Source organism: Lampris incognitus, chromosome 8, assembly GCF_029633865.1.
Source record: "Lampris incognitus isolate fLamInc1 chromosome 8, fLamInc1.hap2, whole genome shotgun sequence".
NCBI classification, from domain to species: Eukaryota; Metazoa; Chordata; class Actinopteri; order Lampriformes; family Lampridae; genus Lampris; species Lampris incognitus.
Window position 1 is genome coordinate 10064643 of NC_079218.1, and position 18856 is coordinate 10083498.

General features: G+C 43.9%; 1 protein-coding gene across 1 annotated transcript in view; it reads right to left on the minus strand.

The window, feature by feature from the left end:
* Positions 1-215: 215 nt before the first annotated feature.
* mtus2a (microtubule associated tumor suppressor candidate 2a) overlaps positions 216-18856 on the minus strand; it is an 80942-nt gene continuing 62301 nt past the window's right edge. Inside the window, exons 6-15 of the mRNA XM_056285225.1 lie at positions 13304-13491; positions 12795-12920; positions 10033-10099; positions 9541-9755; positions 8264-8369; positions 6948-7021; positions 6667-6765; positions 4816-4935; positions 4598-4698; positions 216-597 (exon numbers count right to left, since the gene is read on the minus strand). Of these exons, the coding sequence (XP_056141200.1) occupies positions 216-597; positions 4598-4698; positions 4816-4935; positions 6667-6765; positions 6948-7021; positions 8264-8369; positions 9541-9755; positions 10033-10099; positions 12795-12920; positions 13304-13491 (1478 nt within the window). The remainder of the gene's footprint in view (positions 598-4597; positions 4699-4815; positions 4936-6666; positions 6766-6947; positions 7022-8263; positions 8370-9540; positions 9756-10032; positions 10100-12794; positions 12921-13303; positions 13492-18856) is intronic.

An 18856-nucleotide genomic window follows, 5' to 3' on the forward strand; every position in this document is an offset into this window, starting at 1 on the left:
GCACCTGACTGGGGAATTAGCGCCACCTACTTCTTATCTTGATAAACCAACTCCTAATATTCGCATAACAGTATTAGATGGAAATCTGCATAAATTCCCATTTTCTTTTGCCTATTTTATGAAAATTTGGTTAAAATTTGTGATACATTTGGATGGAAACCTGACTAGAGACAGAGAGAGAGAGAGAGATAGTTAAAGGATATGAATGCTTGTTTCTAACAGGGGTTTAAACGAGCATCTGAGTTACAGTGATTGGCTGGAACTCTGCGAGTGGGTGTGGCTGGTCCCGGGGAAAGATTTTGATTGGCGGTGGCTCTGTGTGAGGGGGAGGAGTAATGAGCTGGGGTGCCAGGCTGGGGGCAGCTATAGCAGTGAGTGGGGGAGTCGCAGCCTGCCAAAGGTGAGGAGGAGAAGAGGGGGGAGGAAGGGACGGGGGAGGTGGAGAAGGAGCGGTGCAGCGGGGAGGAGCAGGGGGACATCAGAGGGCTGGTCTGCAGACGCCACAGCAGCTCGTCGTTGTTGCGGCTCAGACGTTTCTTTTCGGTGTTCTCCTTCTCCACGGACTCCTGGAGGTTGGCATTTTCCTCTGAGAGTTGCCTGCAAAGACACCCAGACCCACAAATAAAGAAACTGCAGAGCAAGAGAAAGATTTTTCTGGTGTAAACGAAAAGAAAAAACATGACAAACACAAAAAAAACTGTGAAAATATTCCCCCAGGTAGCTCTTTGACTGAAAAACATCATGGGGAGAAATCCTGCCATGCTGGTGATGATACTGTCTTAAATGTTGTGTAATATTTAAAGGTTGCAAAGAGCAATGACAAATCCCTGGCAATTAGGGTGACCGGATGCAAACAGTCCAAATGCAGGTAAAATTTAAAGATTTTGAAAGACAATGCAGGACTGACTTATTTATAATGTCCACTCTTTATTGGTTGGCAAAACTAAAAGTTGTAGAAATTTCCTGTAACGTGTGTTGGGCTTAATTAGACACGTTTATATCCTGACTGCAGTTACACTCTTGCCCACTAGTTAGCGTATGGCAGTAGATGATGTTCTTGAATAGCAAAGCAAATCGCTATTGGCATGACCAGTGATAAATTACGACGGCGGTTTTTGAATATGTGTCTGGTTGGTACTTACTGACAGAAGAGTATGTTAATTTATGATGAATAATTGAATCTTGAAATGGGGAAATGTGAACTTGTGTTATTTTGCTTCAATATGCAGGATGGCGGGACAAACCCCAGTCACTTTACTGGCAATGTGCAATCTAACTTGGCAATAAAATAGATAGCGATGATAATGGCGGTGATGAGATGTTGGTGATAAAGTTATGGATGTCAATTTTCTCAACATATTAAGGCCCTCAGTCTGTTTTGGGATCGTATCTCCTTTTTCAGAACTGACGGAGACCACCCAAACAGAATGGGTAGCCAGATGCTAGCAGCCAACCTGCAGCACACCGTACAGTCCTCGCCACGTGACTGACTGTTAACATCCCATGCTTCCCTTCTGGAGCCTCCGCTTCTGCCTGTGGTGGCACCCGACGGTACTGCTCTGCCCACTGGCTCCCTCCGCTGGCCTCATCTGACCCTTTCACTAGGAGTTTTCCCCATACAGACTATTACTAGGCACCATGCGATGTATCCAATAGTAGAAACAACAACAACAACCGGATATCTGGAGCAAAAATCTGCAATTTATGTCCTGTTTGCTGGTTGGTTTTAACTCCGCTTTGACACCAAACAATTAAGGCCTCTTGAATGTGAGATCTCTTGGTAAAATAAGTCCATTAGTCCTTCATCATTAATGATTTTATTGTTACTCATAACCTGGACATTTTTATGATTACGGAGACATGGCTGTCCCCAGGGGACACTATTCCCCTGATTGAGGCTGTTCCCCCTGATTTTGCATATTTTCATATTCCCAGGCCCTGTGGAAGAGGGGGTGGCCCAGCTGTTTTTTATGTTAGGTTTTAAGTGTCATCCTGTTACTTTTGGTAATTTTATCTCCTTTGAGGTTTTATGTTTTTTAATCACTGGCCCTCTACCTTCACTCTGCATCTTAATTTATAGGCCCCCTAATTCAGTTAGTTTTATTTCAAGGTTTTTTGGTCTTCTCTGTCTATTCTTATGCCAAAATATGACAGGGTGCTTATTCTTGGTGATTTTAATATTTATGTGTGTTGTCCTTCCCATTCCCTGAATTGACCATAAAGCTGTTGTTTTCAAAGTCCCATTACAGCTTGCTTTTCCTAGCTGCTATCCTAAAACATGCTCTCACATTCTCACTGCTGGCTCTGCAGTTAAATTCTGTGATGCTTTTAATGCATCATCCTTTAATCCCTCTATATCCTCTCTCAATCCAGATGCACTGTGAAATTCATTCAATGATCAGTGCCTATCCCTCCTTGACCAAACTGCACCATTTAAAACTAGGAAACAAAAATCAAATAACCTCCCCTGGCTGAACGATCACACTCATGCCATTAGAAGACTGTAGAAAATCAAAACGACAATGGAAGGTCAACAAGTCCGAATTATCACATAACACCCATAAAAACCAAATGTTAATTTACCAGAAGGCAGTTAAGGATGCGAGCTCAGCATACTTCTCTGAACTGATATCAAGAATTGATATCAAGAAATAACCACAAATCAGGATGTTGTGTTGCTGTAAAGCCCCCTGACGCAAATTTGTAATTTGTGATATTGGGCTATACAAATAAATTTGACTTGACAATCCTAAAGTTCTCTTTAGGATAACTGATTCTGTTATTAATGGTCACTCCACTTCTTTTTTTTTAACCTGATGTTGAACTGTCTGAAAAATGTCTCACTCATTTTGTAAATAAGGTGGCGAATATCAGGTCCTAAATCCAGCCTGTCCCTTGCATTCGTTCCATTCCCCATGTTAATTGTGCCTCTTTTACCCAGTTTCAACCAATTACAATTTCAGTGTTAGAGAGTTCAGTCTCCAATATGAACTCCTCCCCCTGCATCTTAGACATCATTCCCACTAAGCTGCTCAAGGAGGTATTTTCAACTGTTGGCCCCATTATTCTGCAAATTCTTAATAATTCTCTGGCCTCTGGTTCTTTTCCAGCCAGTTTTAAGCATACCATTGTCCACCCATTGCTGAAGAGACCTAATTTAGATCCCCTGTCCTTAAGTAACTACAGACTCATCTCCAAATTGTCTTTTTATCTAAGGTTCTGGAGACAGTAATTTCGTCTCAATTGATTTCTTTTATGAACACTAATGGTGTTTTTAACAGTTTCCAGTCTGGTTTTAGAGCACTTCATAATGCAGAGACAGCTCTAGTTAAGGTTACTGATGACCTACTGCTGACTACAGACAGAGGTTACTGCTCGATTTTAGTTCTTTTAGAATGAAGTGCTGCCTTTGACACAGTCGATCACAGCATCCTCTTACGTCACTTAGGGACTTCTAAATCATCACGTTTTACCATTTTTATGCTGATGACAATCAGTTATACATGCCACTAAAACCCACAGATCCTAGCGCCAAAGCAAATCTCAAATCTCACAGCTTGCCTCTTTGACTTAAATCCTGGATGTCCAAAAATGTTTTTTCTTTTCTCTGCTGACGTCCAAAAATGTTCTTAAATGGGATGGTGATAAGTCTGAGGTCATTCTGTTCAGTCCCCCCAAATTCCATCAGCCCTTTTGTTACTAATCTTGGTGATCTGTCAGGTAGTCTTAAGCAGGCTGCTAGGAATCTTGGGGTAATATTTGATGTTAACCTCGGTTTTGATAATCAAATCAAACATGCTGTTCAGTTATGCTTTCTCCAGCTCAAGGTAATCTCCAAAATGAGGTCATTTTTATCAACTGCTGATCTGCAAAAAGTTGTACATGCTTTTATCTATTCTCGGCTTAACTATTGCAACGCACATTACTTGGGTATCCGCAAGGGCTCCCTCCACCATCTGTAGTTGGTACAAAATGCCGCTGCTTGGCTCATTACTGGGACAAAGAGGCATGACCATATCACTCCTGTGCTTGCCTCCCTACACTGGCTCCCTGTTATATTTCGAAATGATTAAGGCCTTACTTTTAAGGCCTTAAACGGTCTTTCTCTTACATACATTTCTGATTTATTGACCTGGTATATGCCCTCTTTGACAATTAAGATCCACAGATGAAGCCCTTATTCCCAGGTCTCGGTTTGTCACAAAGGGTGATCAGGCTTTTGCTGTTAGAGCCCCCACACTATGGAACTCTCTTCTTATTGAACTATGACAAACCAAGTCTCTAGCTTCTTTTAAATCTTGTCTTAAAACTTTTCTTTTTGTGAAAGCTTTTACAAATGTTTGATAATTATTTGTATTTATTCATACTTTTTATTTTTACTCTTACTTATTTGGTCTCATTCTTATTTTTGCCATGTCTGGTTTTATTTCTTTGTAAAGCACTTTGTAACATTGTTTTAGGAAAATACTATATAAATAAAGTCTTTATTATTATTAAAGTTATAATGTCAATAAAAGATCAAATTGAAGTCTTTGCAATGTTCCTGTGATGTGCTGCTGCTGATTTGACTGTTCATGATGATGACGATGTATATTACCTGGACAGGACTAGGTTCATTTCAATACGAGCTTTCAGATCTTCATTCTGCTGCTGTAGAACCTGGACCTTCTCCTCCAGTAGCACGTTCTTATGAGCCTGCTCAAAGTAACATAGAACCACAGCGCCACCTTCAGTTCACCAAACATACAAAGTGACTATCATGGTGGTCAAGTGTGTGTGTGTGTGTATGTGTGTTAGATAGCTTATTGAGCCTACCACTTTCTCCAAGTCAGATATCTTCTTCTCCTGCTGGTGTATCTGCTGGTTCTTCATTTCAACAACTTCCTTCAAGCTCTTAAGGTCTTCCTCAATATGCTGGTACGGAGCCAGGGCATCCTGTTATAGACACACACACGTTTATATTCAGATGAGAGTGAGATGGAGACACAGAGGACTAGTGAAGTACTACTGTACCTTTTTCTATGCAGATGAGTGCTAGTGTGTACATTGGTTTACAATTTGTTTAAAAAATGTTTAGGTGGTGTCATACCAATTTACAAGGATAGGAATCTAACGAATTATTGTTTCGCATTCCTAAATCAGCAGTCCTTTTAAATGTCTGATAAATCCAGTCCCTAACTTTTTTGTTCCATATGATCCAGGTCTATTAACACAACCAAATGTCCACTTGTGAACACTAATGATTCTATAATTCAGAATGAGATTCTTTTTCTATAAGTTTCTACATGAATACTGAATTGCAATTAGGTAAAAGAAAAAAAAAATGCTAACAAACCTTAAAAACAATGATTAAACTGAAGATTTGATCTTATTCTTACAACATTTTAGTACATTTTGAACATTGTCTGATTGGTTTAGTGGATTGGTTCCTCTTTCTTCTGACATTGTATATATGTATAGCGTTTTTCCCTGGAAACCGTCACTCATCATGTAATAATGAGGGGCTTCTTTTTAGGCTCTCCAGTTGAAGTCTTGCGGACAGACGGTGCCTCTTCCTCTTCACAGGCTGCAGTGATTTCAGTTTTAACGCCGCCCACCTTGGCACGCCTTCTGTAGAGGAACTGTTGAGAGCGTTTCAAGAGACTGGCTTTCTTTTTGGACGCCTTTTCAGTCCTGGGAGACATTTCCAACAGCAGCTGCTTTTTCATAGCCCTCACGATGGCATCCTCAAAAGAATTACCCCCTTTTAACATGGCCGCCTGCATAATGTCTCTGCCGAGTTCTTCCAGGAGATCATGCAGCAGAGCCTTCTACCTTATATTCGCCTTGCAGTCTGAGGGGAGGACAGAGAAACGTTCCTCAACGGCGGCGTCATTCACCTCATCATTGTGAGACTCTTTATGAGCTTGCTGAAGGTGACACTGGACCTTTCACTTTTAGAGGCGGAAAACATTGACAGCTGATGAGTGTGCGACGCACAAAACAAGCTGGTACTGCTATGTATTAAAAGTTTTTTTCTACATATATAATATATATGGCATGAAACAGGCTTTTACTGTCTCAGAAAGAATTTACTTGACTCACTGGATTATTTTGCTCCTTTGTTGAGCACTTTCCCTACCGTTGAGTGTTTCTTTTTAACAAAGTTTATATATATACATACATAAAGCCTGACTTTAATTATTAATATTTTTTAAATTTAAAGTATTCATGTTATTTAAGTAACATGACTGCAATAAAAACTTGGAGTAAAATAAATAAATATTTTCGATGAAATGTACTGGAATAGGAGCTGAAAGTCTTACGTTTCATAGTCCATTTGACACAATAGCGCCATCTAGGTCAGAATTTTGCAACTGCAGTCTTGACAACTTGGCATTGGTGTCCACCAGACCTAACAGGATGTGACGTAAAATGCATCGCTTCACATGCGACGCTAACATTTCCCGCCATTGTCTTACCAGTACACCAGCAGTTAGAACAGGCGCTTAGCGACGGGTCGCAGGTTAAGCTGAATGTGTCGCTGCATCTTGAAACAACTCAATTACAGCGTTTAAAAGTTAATATTTTACCATAAAAAAAGTTACCACATGAAGTACAGTAACAAAGTACTTGCGTTTTGTTACTTTCCATGACTTCATGTGTGACCGCCACGAGTTATCTCACCACTATCTGTTCATCCGTACTCCTCCTCAGCGCCTCCTCAAAGCGCTTAGCTTTGTCCCGCAGGCTCTGGTTCTGAAACGTCAGGGTGTCCACTTGATCCTGCACAACACAACCGCACATTCATACACACACACACGTCCAAACATGGAAAGACACAGTCATACACGTACGCATCCACGTGCACGGACAAACACCAAGACGCACATGAGCTCAGCACAGGTCAACACTTTATCCAAACTCCAGTCCACAAATGAAAAGCTTCCCGAACCCGAGAGACATACCTGGAGACACAGCCTGTGTTTCTCAAAGTCCTCCTCCAACATGATCTTCTGCTGTTCATGAGCCTTCCGCAAGTCTACAGAAAGACAACTAGTTGGTCTACACAGTGCCTTTTTAAAACAAAGCTGACAATGTGCCTCACTTACAAGACCAACAACAGTTTCAGAGACATGTTGGACACTTTTTTTCATCCTTTCCTTATTTAAATTTGATCAGCCATACTTTTACTTTTATTCTTACTGTGCTGAGAAGACAAGTCTAAGCATTTCATTGCCAGAAACTATTAATGTTACTGTACATTTGATGGATGAACTGTCAAACAGCTGTAGACATGGACCCTGTTCACACATACAGCTTCTATCTGTAAGATTTCTAGACAGCAGACATGACAACATCTTCTGTCTCATTACACCCCGCTCACATAGGATGTCTTTTATTTTATGGTAAACTACAGCGTCTCTAACTGCACCACACAGCTGACTATTGATTTCATCCCCGGCATGGACTAAAAGGAGCTCTCTTATTTCTAGGTTGATCCAATTTGCAGATATCGCATCTCATCATCAGCCACTTCTCTGGGGTCGGGTCGCGGTGGCAGCAAGCTAAGTAGGACACTCCAGACATCCCTCTCCCCAGCAACACCCTCCAGCTCCTCCTGGGGGACCCCAAGGCGTTCCCATGTAGTTCCTCCAGCGAGTTCTGGGTCTACCCTGGGGTCTCCCCCCAGTTGCCTGTGCCCAGAAAATCTCCAAATGAAGGAGCCCAGGAGGCATCCTAATCAGATGCCCGAACCACCTCAACTGGCTCCTTACAACGCGAAGGAGCAGCAGCTCTACTCCGAGCTCCCTCCGGATGTCTGAGCTCCTCACCCTATCTCCAAGGCTGAGCCCAGACACCCTACTGAGGAAACTGAATTTGCAGACAATTTTTAAAAATATTTGCTTCCTTTTCCTGGTTTAAAAACAAAATTCCCGCTTCAGACAAAGGTCTGCCATGAACAGGTCATGGATGCCTTCCTTGTGATTGGCTGGCTTGATACGGTAAACGTGTCACAAGCAAGACTGGCGCAGTGCTTTGAGTCCTCAACCCGGCAATCTGATGGCTTTTGTGCAAACTATTGTCATCCAGGAACATTTCCACGCGTTACGAGGTTTTGAACTGGCAAATTGCTCGTACAACTTTTTCAGGAATATCAGTCCTGGTTTACGTTCACACACAGAGATTTTCGGGTAAGGCTGCATGTGTGAAAGGGGAGGGAGGAGAAGCGAACATGGCAGGGTGGGTTTGTAGCAGTTTGTTGTAGTTTTCTGACACTTACCCCTCATGGTGCGGGCGTGCTCTTCATGCATCGTTGCCATCGTTATGTTATGCATGTCTCGTAGCTCCTGGATCGCCGCCTGTTGGTTGATTGCCATTTCCTCCATCTAAATTAAGAGAGAGAGCGAGAGAGAGAGCGAGCAAGAGAGAGAGGGGTTCTCATCATTTATAAACCACTGGGTCAAAGCTATTGCCTCATTTTTTATCTGGCTAGGTTGTTAAGTTTATTATCTTGCTTGCCAGTCTCAGCTTTTTATTATACTGTACTGTTAGAAATTCTAGTCTGCCTGGGGCTCCATGTTGTCGTACTCTGAAAAACTAAAAACCCTTCTGTCTCTCCTCTTTCTAGTGCAATGTTTAGTAAAATCTGTAAGACATGATTGAAGTCTATAAGCTTGTTCACAAAATATATGATTTCACAGCTGAGGCTGTTGTCTATTTGTGGAATAATAGGGATGAGTTAGGAGGGAATTCCTTAAAACGATCCCCATTCAAGTGTCACTGAAAAGAGAAAAACTTCTTCACAATTCGTGCTGTGAGAGCGAGGAACAAACTTCCAGAGGATGTGGTGGTGCAGCTCCTTCAGTTAATTCTTTTAAAAATAGATTAGATACATTTTGGTCAACAAAGGACTTTTTACACGATTATAAAGCTGAGTTGTGATCATTGTGAGTATTGTGTGACTATGATTATTTGTGAGACTGATGTATATGAGAGACTATTGTATTTATGTGATTTGTGAGTAGTTGTGAGATTATTGTGATTTTAGTAATTGTGGTTCTTGTTTGTATGGTTGTTTGTTTTAAGTTGTCGAGTCTGGTGTAAAGGATTTGTATCCTGTGCCAGAAAAATGTTCATTAAATTTCATTAAATATTTCAGTAAATGTTTGTATATGTAGTTGACTGTTCCAGACCTGGAGACTGTTAGGCCGCGACATGTCAGCTTGTTTTTAATATCCACCCTGTTTATGTCTGCACCAGTGAAAGTTTCCACATGTAAATATTTTATCTATTTATTATTGTTGTTATTATTGCGTATTATCGAATTTTATTATTATATTACTTGTTTTAAAGACAGTGCAGAAGCACAGGAGTTAAAGGGTAAAGAAAAAGCGGACTGTGCATTGTGAATGTGTGCTCACGCTTTAGCTTTTTTCTTCTTCAATAAATTCATTCACTAAAAAAAATGTAGTCTTTCAAAAACTAATTATATTTTTACGACCCGCAGCTTCAAACAAACATAAAAACTGAATTTCCCACGATGCCCTGCTCTTGCACCTGCTCCTGCTGTTGAGTCCTCAGCTCCTCCACCTCGGAGCGGTGCTCCACCCTCAGATGTTCCGTCTCTGCTGAGTGACACTTCCTAAGCCCCTCCTCCACAGCCGCTAGCTCCGCCTCCTGCTGCAGCTGAAGCTCCTGCAGCTCTCGTTCGAAGGCCACCTCCAGCGCCATCTTCTCCTGCTGGAGTCTGTCCCATCGCAGCGAGTTAAACGCTGGGCATGAGGTGGAGAACATCTCACATTAGTTTTAACCTACATCTGTTTTCACTACTCATTTTTTACCATAGACTGAACCAGGGGTCCATTCACTTCAAAATGGAGAGAACATAAAACTAAAACAACTGTTCAGTGGGTCATAACAAGAATGAAGGCACCAATTCTCTCATTTTATTCAGTTTAGGGTGCATTATCCTCATTTTTTACCTTCGTCTTTAATCTAATCCAAACTGTTTCTATTTATTTCATCACCACCATGTTGGTTCCTGCTCACCCAGTTCATCTCGGAGCCTTTGCATTTCCATCAGCAGTTCTCTCTCCTTTTCTTCGGCATCCTCGTTCTGAAATACAACACAAGTGACTTTAGAGATAACACATCTGATGTCCCGCTTCCGGTTTGCCTTGACTACAGGACGGCTCACGGTAACGCGAGCCAGAGGGGTACCAAGGGAAAGGACCAAAGTGTGAGCCCATCTCCCAAATCCCCTCTGTAGATACCGGCTGGGATGAGAGGTAGAGTTGTTTCAAGGTAGAGTTGTTTCAAGAACAACATTAAACAGGCTGTCTGATGATAACAGATGATGTGCATGTGAAGCTTAATTCATCCACCTAAAGAGTTATCATGATTCATTTAACTTCCATCCATTATCCGAACCACTTATCCTGCTCTCAGGGTCGTGGGGATACTAAAGCCTATCCCCGCAGTCATTGGGCGGCAGGTGGGGAGACACCCTGGACAGGCCGCCAGACCACCACACAGGGCCCACACACACACACCTTCATACCAAGGGGCAATTTAGTATGGCCGATTCACCTGACCTACATGTCTTTGGACTGTGGGAGGAAACCAGAGCACCCGGAGGAAAACCACGCAGACACGGGGAGAACATGCAAACTCCATACAGAGGACGACCCGGGACGACCCCCAAGGCTGGACTACTCCGAGGCTCGAACCCAGAACCTTCTTGCTGTGAGGGGACCGCGCTAACCACTGCGCCATCCCATTTAACTTGTTGCTTTTCATTCATAATTGCTAGAAAAAAAATCCATTAAATTCGCTTGTTAATATCAAAACTGGGCAATGCACAATGTTATCAGTGCAAAGTTGGGACATGCATATTTTGGAAAACAGGATTAAAGAAGTGGGTTTGCTACATAATTTTGCGTTAATCAAAAGCGAAATTAGGCAAAATTGCTAATCAGTTAAGGAGATAAAATCTCTACAATATACAACTGCAGGTGTCCTACAGCTACAGGTCTGCAGGTCACCCCTGAATGAGACCAACACCCAAACTGAATGTCTGACACACAAAACAGGAACAGTGGATGGAAATTGTCCAAGACATTTTCATTATGGAAAAGTTGACACACCGTCTGAGAGTCCAAGAGAACATATTTAAAAAGAACTGGGAAAAATGGAACATTTATATTTATATGGGAAATGACACCGACTAAATTAATGCCTGATTAAAATATTTCGGTGAATACTGAAATATTTCCACACAGCTATTTATTGTTTTTTCAGTTTTATCTGTTTCTATACCTTGTATTCTTTTTTGTGTTGATGTTATGATACCGTTCTGTTTATATCCTTTTGAAAACTCAATAAAAACTTCAAGTGAGGAAAAGAAATGTTTGATGCACAGTTTTGGGCTGGATAATGGTTATTAATCGAGGTATTCACTCTTAAGCAGAATTACTGATAACACAACAGACTATCAACAGCCTGTGCATTAACAGGACAAAGCTATAGGAGAGGACCACCTTTGTCAGCGGAGGGCGCTGGACCCCTTTATAAGAAGCCCGTTTCAAATCAGCTGAACATCACACTCCTACCCATCCCAGCCCCAAAGCAGCGAAATAATCCCTGTCAGACCCAGACGGCCACACCAAACCAGTGACATGACACACTTAACTCTTGGCCCTTCACACAACACCACAACAACACATGCTGTCTGTCACAGGAGAGCTCATTGACCATTCTGTGAACCTCTCCTTGTGTATGTGTGAGAACCTCACCTCTGGAGTTATCGCTCTCTGCGTGTGAATGTGTTGTGTGTGTGTGTGTGTGTGTGCGCAGCGAACTATGGTTGTAGCTCTTAGTGTTTGAAAGAACTGAATAGAGAACTGTGGTTATTATTTAGAGGCTCCAGTGAAGGGGATAGGTGTTGTAACCATCCATCCATCCATTATCCGAACCGCTTATCCTGTTCAGGGTCGCGGGGATGCTGGGGCCTATCCCAGCAGTCATTGGTCGGCAGGCAGGGAGACACCCTGGACAGGCCACCACGCCATCACACAGGGCCACACACACATTCATACCTACAGACAATTTAGTAATGCCGATTCACCTGACCTACATGTCTTTGGACTGTGGGAGGAAACCAGAGCACCCGGAGGAAACCCACGCAGACAAGGGGAGAACATGCAAACTCCACACAGAGGACGACCCCCCAAGGTTGGACTACCCCGGGGCTCGAACCTAGGACCTTCTTGCTGTGAGGCGACCGCGCTAACCACTGCGCCACCATGCCGCCCGGTGCCGTAACCATGAACTCAAACAACAATTTACAGGAAACCCATTCAGTTTCCTTACCGCTGGTAAGATTAGAGTTCAATGCCAACTAAAACAGCTGTGTAGAATAATAAACAGACTAGACACCTGACCGCAGCAAGGCTGACATTTTCCTTACAATAAGATCAGACAAATATGAAAAATGATGCATGGATATGGGTTGCTTCTATTGTCGCAATTAATGATTCTGAAATAAATCCCGTGTTTGTGTCCACTGGAGCAGGACAACTAGCGAGCTATGCTAACGTCACATTCAGTCGGCGTAGAAAAGAGTTGTTGCAAGCAATGAGAAAAATGCAAATTTTGTGAACGTTTGCAAAGTTGCACAAAATGCTTACGGAGAAGCATCACAACTTAAGGTGTCGAGAAGCAGGATATTGTGTCAAATCACGATGGAGAATGACGACAAAGTGTTACGATGAAAAGTGCTAGAAGAACGATTAAGAACATAGGTCGGCTACCTTTAGACAGTAGCACTGGGTGGTGATGATGAAGGCTTCCAGACCCAACGTTGTCTTCCTCAGTTCCTCTCTCAGCGCTATAAGCTGCCGTTCCTGCTGCTCACAGCGTCCCTGGAGCCGCTGCACCTGAGTAGAGTAGAATAGAATAGAATAGAACAGGGGATCCTAAACGTTTTTAAATCGTAACACATCTGTGCAGATCCTTTTTGGCCCTGGGTTCACCGAATGTTTTTCTGCAGCAAAATATAACCACGATCAATTGAAACAGGCATGCTATGACAACATTAAACATTATTTCTGTGATAATTTGGGATACAATTAAAATGACTGACTCCAAAAAAAAAAGAAAAAATAAAAGTTTATTGTGGACATCCTGTGCCCTAGCTGGCCCTGTGCTGTGACCTACTTGTGGGCCACAACCCACAGTATGAAAACCACTAGAACAGAATAGAATACAATAAAATAGATCAACCTGCAAATGTTTTTCCAAGGCTGCCAAAGCTACTCACCTCCTCCCTTTGCGCCTCTTTCTCTCTCTCTTCCGCTTCTCTCTCTTTCTCCCTTCTCTGAGCGTCCTCTTTCTCCCTCTGCAGGCTCTCCTGCTGTTCCTGCTGCGGCCTGAAGGGGGCAACGCGGCGAGGGGAGCCGGGGGGGCCCGAGCCTCGGACCGCTGCTGCTGGGCGCTGCCGAGACTGGACTGGAAGAGGAAGTTAAAAAGGTGTCAGCTTCCGGAAGGAACCATACATCTGATGTTTGATCAAACCCGGTGTCCCTTCATAGCCCACTTTAACCAAAATAAGGGTAAAAATGGACCTCCCCACCCACACCCCACCTTGATTTACTGAGTTCTAAATGAACATATAGTAATTGGTGTCTTAATAAATAAGTGTCCCTCAAAATCCTCACCAACCACTGTTTGTGCTGTTTATGCTGTTTGGTTGTCTTTTGGGTACTTCTTTTTCAGTCTTTACCTTTAATACTGTACCGACTACTGATGTGTAGACTTGCTAGCCCGTTGGCTCACGGGTCGGACCCTTCAGTTGACTTGTTAACGCCTGTGGTGCAGGCGACCCGGGTTCGCTTCCCGGCTGCAGCAGATTCCCGGCTGCCCCCTGAATTTGCTACACTGGTGTTAGAAGTGGGACAGTGAGACCGTAAGGCCATCAGAAGCGCGTGAGACCAGAGGCGTGGGGGAGCTGGTATGCTGAAGCATGAGGACATGCTCCCCGAAGGGGGGAGGGGGGTAGTGTAACGACCAATGACGTGCAGACTTGCTAGCCCGTTGGCTAACGGGTCGGACCCTTTAGTTGATTGGTTAGCGCAGTCGTGCGGGCGACCCGGGTTCGCGTCCTGGCTGCGGCGGATTCCCAGCTGCCCCCCTGAATTGTGTGAATGCCTCATATTTTGACAATCTGACAGGGCGATAAAAAAGCGACTAAAATGTGAAAGTTTTAAGGAAAAAGGGGTACATGCATAATTTAATTTGTGCTGCACTTATAGTGGATGTTTGTGATGATATATTTAAATATTTACAAGAAATACAACGAGGAATGCACCAGTCCCTGACTCCATAACTGGGATGCATCCAGACTTAACGGCTAAACTGATGAGGATTAAACCAGAGGAGAGTTAACCTGACCTACAGCTAATGAATGTGTTCCCCTGATGGATGAGGGTAAAAGCTAATTGGATGGTGGCTGGAGAAGAGCGCCGTGGGCTAATTCCCTCTCCGCTGCTCTTTAAAATGAACCATCTAATTGTCTGATGCAGCTGATCAACGTCGTTTTTCATTTGGTGTGGCAGACGACGGGCGGAAATACACTGCAAAAAAAGACAAGCTCATTGTAGCGGTCTCAGGACCGTTTTTTATTTTATTTTATTGATCAATACGTTTTTGCATAAAACCAAATAAAATGTTTAGAAATAATATGTTGTTTAACATAACATGTGAACTTTTAATTTATTTTTGACTGGTTCCAGTTTGTGTGAATTCAATTTGTTGAGTTGGGGTCATGTGACCGGAAATGGCAGCTGAGCTTAGAAACGTAGACGGCAGAGGGCAGAGTAACTGGCACTGTGCAGAGGAAAGGTTGTAAAGAAAATAACTCTGCAATATTTTGATGAGAAGAAGGTCGTGGCTGCTGCCAGGTTCTTGGACAGAGGGCGAAATGGTATGGGAAAGTTTTGATTATTGTGTATTTACGTTCTAGGGTCTATAATACTGTATATTTAAGAGTAAATAAATGTTGTACCATAGCTAGCATGGTCAGTTCATGGCGTATACAGGAAACATGGCTGCCGAGAGAGTTGTTTCATGTTTGATTGTGATTTTGTATGTGGAGTTGAGAATAAGATCAATATAATTTCTATTGCAGTTTTCACAGTGTCAGTAAGTGTTTGGAGTAAGAAGAAGTGAATGAATAAATTGCTAAACATCAGTTGAAGCGTCAAGACCAGGGAGCAGTTACACTCATCGTGATATTTTACTTTCTCTTAATACTTGTTTCCAGATGTTCCAAGTAAAACTGTCCTGCCCCTACTGACAGATATTATTGATTATTTCAGGAACGTGTACTTGCTTCATGGAACCGGACTTGTTATAACCTTGCAGGAAAATAAATCTTAAAACAAACTTGGGGGCATCCAGGTACTGTAGCGGTCTATTCCATTGCCTATCAACATGGGGATCGCCAGTTCGAATCCCCCGTGTTACCTCCGGCTTGGTCGGGCGTCCCCACAGACACAATTGACTGTGTCTGCAGGTGGGAAGGCGGATGTGGGTATGTGTCCCGGTTGCTGCACTAGTGCCTCCTCTGGTCGGTCGGGGCGCCTGTTCAGGGGGGAGGGGGAACTGGGGAGAATAGCATGATCCTCCCAAGCGCTACAGCCCTCTGGTGAAACTCCTCACTGTCAGGTGAAAAGAAGCGGCTGGCGACTCCACATGTATCGGAAGAGGCATGTGGTAGTCTGCAGCCCTCCCCGGATCGGCAGAGGGGGTGGAGCAGTGACTGGAACGGCTCGGACGAGTGGGGTATTTGGCTGGGTACAATTGGGGAGAAAAAAAAAGGTGAGGGGGAGGAGCAAAAAAAACAAAACAAACTTGACTGGAGATAACCTATCTGTTTTTGAGTAAACGTCATGAAACAAGTGCCCTTCCTTGAGAAAAGCCAGATTATCTGTCATTGTTATTGGGGTAAAAACCGTCACCAGCAACATCATGAAATAAGACTTAAAACCAGACAGAATCTGGTCTTTCTTGCAGCGTATCAACAGCTTCACAACACAACCTGTTAAACGGGACGGACGCACAACTTGACTACGGTATTTGCACGTATATGTGCGTGTATCTGGAGGGCGTGCAAGTGTACGTGCACATACGTGAGTTGTGGTAGGGCTCATTTCTGAGGCATGTGTCAGGGCTGCTGTCTCTCTCCATAGTTATTTAAAGCTGTGATATTATCAGGAATTTTTCCACTAATTATTTGTCAGTCTCAGTTTAATTTTGATGCCTCTAAATGACCAACATAAGCACATGAGACCATCAATGACAAGATCAGATAATGCTATATCGTGATGCCAAATGCTCGTCTCCGGGTTGAATTCCAGCGAAATCTGCCGTAACGACTTACGGCACATAGACGGGATACACCACCTCCTGGCTGCATTTCTTACAAACAGCTGCTTGTTTTTTGCACATGAGAACATTATACAGTGAATAACAATTATATAAAAACACAGCAAAGATTTTCCACCCTGATTCCCCTCCCTTCGCCCCATCCCTATCAACTAATTATAGACAAAAAAACAAAACAAAAACCAAACATAAAATGATAATAATGCAATAAAATAAAAAGGGTGTTTCTAAAATCAACGCACAACATCATAATACCACCCTGCTCCCTCAAAGCTTGTTCCTGCTGAAGCAGCTTACCAACATGAACATCATGTCTTAAGAAACACATAGGTCTCCAGATATCACCAAAACCATTTTGCTTACGTCTAACAATATACGTTATCTTTTCCACTGACATGTTTGACGCCATTTCTTTCTTTCTTTTAAACCCCCCCCCCCTTTTTCTTCCCAATTATACCTGGCCAATAACCCTGCTCTTCCGAGCCGTCCTGGTCACTGCTCCACCCCCTCTGCCGATCCGGGGAGGGCTGCAGACTACCACATGTCTCCTCCGATACACGTGGAGTCGCCAGCCGCTTCTTTTCACCTGACAGCGAGGAGTTTTGCCAGGGGGACGTAGCACGTGGGAGGATCACACTATTCCCCCCAGTTCCCCCTCCCCCCCGAACAGGCGCCCTGACTGACCAGAGGAGGCACTAGTGCAGCGACCAGGACACATACCCACATCCGGCTTCCCTCCCGCAGACACGGCCAATTGTGTCTGTAGAGACGCCCGACCAAGTCGGAGGTAACATGGGGATTTGAACCGGCGATCTCCATGTTGGTAGGCAACGGAACAGACAACTACGCTACCCAGGCACCACTCTGGTCTTCTAGGGATGTTTCCTCATCGATACCTTCCTTCCATGGTCTCAATTTGGATTCTGAGGTGTCATCAGACCCAGATACAAACAATTCATACAAAGATGAAACTAAACCTTTATCGAAACCGTGTCCTAAGATTCTGTCCTGGGTATGACGTTAAACCGCAACCGTGGGGTCGTTGGCGACTAAACCGGCACCCCCCACTTCAACCTTTGGGTTGTTGTGAGGAGGGTGTGTGTACACCCACCCAGGTCCAAAACAAAACCTGTCAAAGGACGGATGAGTTCCTCTGTGAACCAACAGCCATCCATACCTGGAGAGGAGGTAGGGACCACCAGGTACTCCCCCTACTGAAACACAATGATGACTCAACCTATTGAGCCATCAGCTGTGCTCCTACGACCTCCATAGGTTACAGAACTGATGATGATGTCGTATGATTGCTACCTCCAGCTGTTTATTCCACAACACCAGCACACCTCTCACTCCTCTCTACAACACAACTGCACCAGCTACCAGAGGGTGAATGTCCATCTTTGGGACAAGATGCAATGCATTATGCGAAATGAAGTCATTCCTCTGCAAAACAGGACCACTTTTGTCCACAGGAGGGGCGTAAAGTCAACAAAAAAAATCCCAAACTCCTGGTAGCAGCTTTAAATAATCTGTTTGAGGACTTAAATAAAGGACAACATCTGATCCGCAGTTTCGCTTGAAGGAGGGGGACAGCCGCTCTGCTGTGGCTGACATGCAGCATTACATGACACGCATTAACCTCTCCCCGTCTCACTTTGTCCTGGGGCAACTGCATATTATCGCCGTGAGACACACAGCATCCGCACAGTGCCGTTGGTGTACTTAATGGTGCTTTGTGGTGCTTTGTGGTGTGGTGTGGTGTGGTGTGGTGTCCCCCCCCCCCAAGCCAGTAGAACTTAACGGGAACATTCACACAAAGGCCAATACACATTGATGGATGAAACTGTGTGGAGGCATGTGCATGCTGGAGCACAGGCGTGCACGAAAAAACAGACACACACACACACACACACACCGCACCATGACAAAAAAGCATCGCAGCACCCCCACCAGCAACTGTTATTCATGCCCATTGAACCATGTGGTGTGGTTTCCATGACGACGTGGGGCTCAGGTTGGGGAGGGAGGGGGTATGTGGGGTCCCAGGTAATGAAAGGGGGATCAGTTAGATGGAGGTAAGGGGTGGGTGGGGGAGTGCGCCAAGGGGGGTTGGATTATGGCGGGGTGAGACGGCCAGGGGAAGGAAGAACGGCTAAGAAAGATGGAGAGGAGTGGAAACAGAAGAGAAGAATGGAAATGGAGAAGAAAGGAGTGGAAATGGAGAAGAGAGGAGTGGAAATGGAGAAGAAAGGAGTGGAAATGGAGAAGAGAGGAGTGGAAAGAGAGAAGAGAGGAGTGGGAAGAGAGGAGAGAGGAATGGACACAGAGAATAGAGGAGTGGAACAGAGGAGAGAGGAATGGACACAGAAGAGAGGAGAGGAAACGGAGAAGACAGGAGTGGAAATGGAGGAGGGAGGAGTGGGAAGAG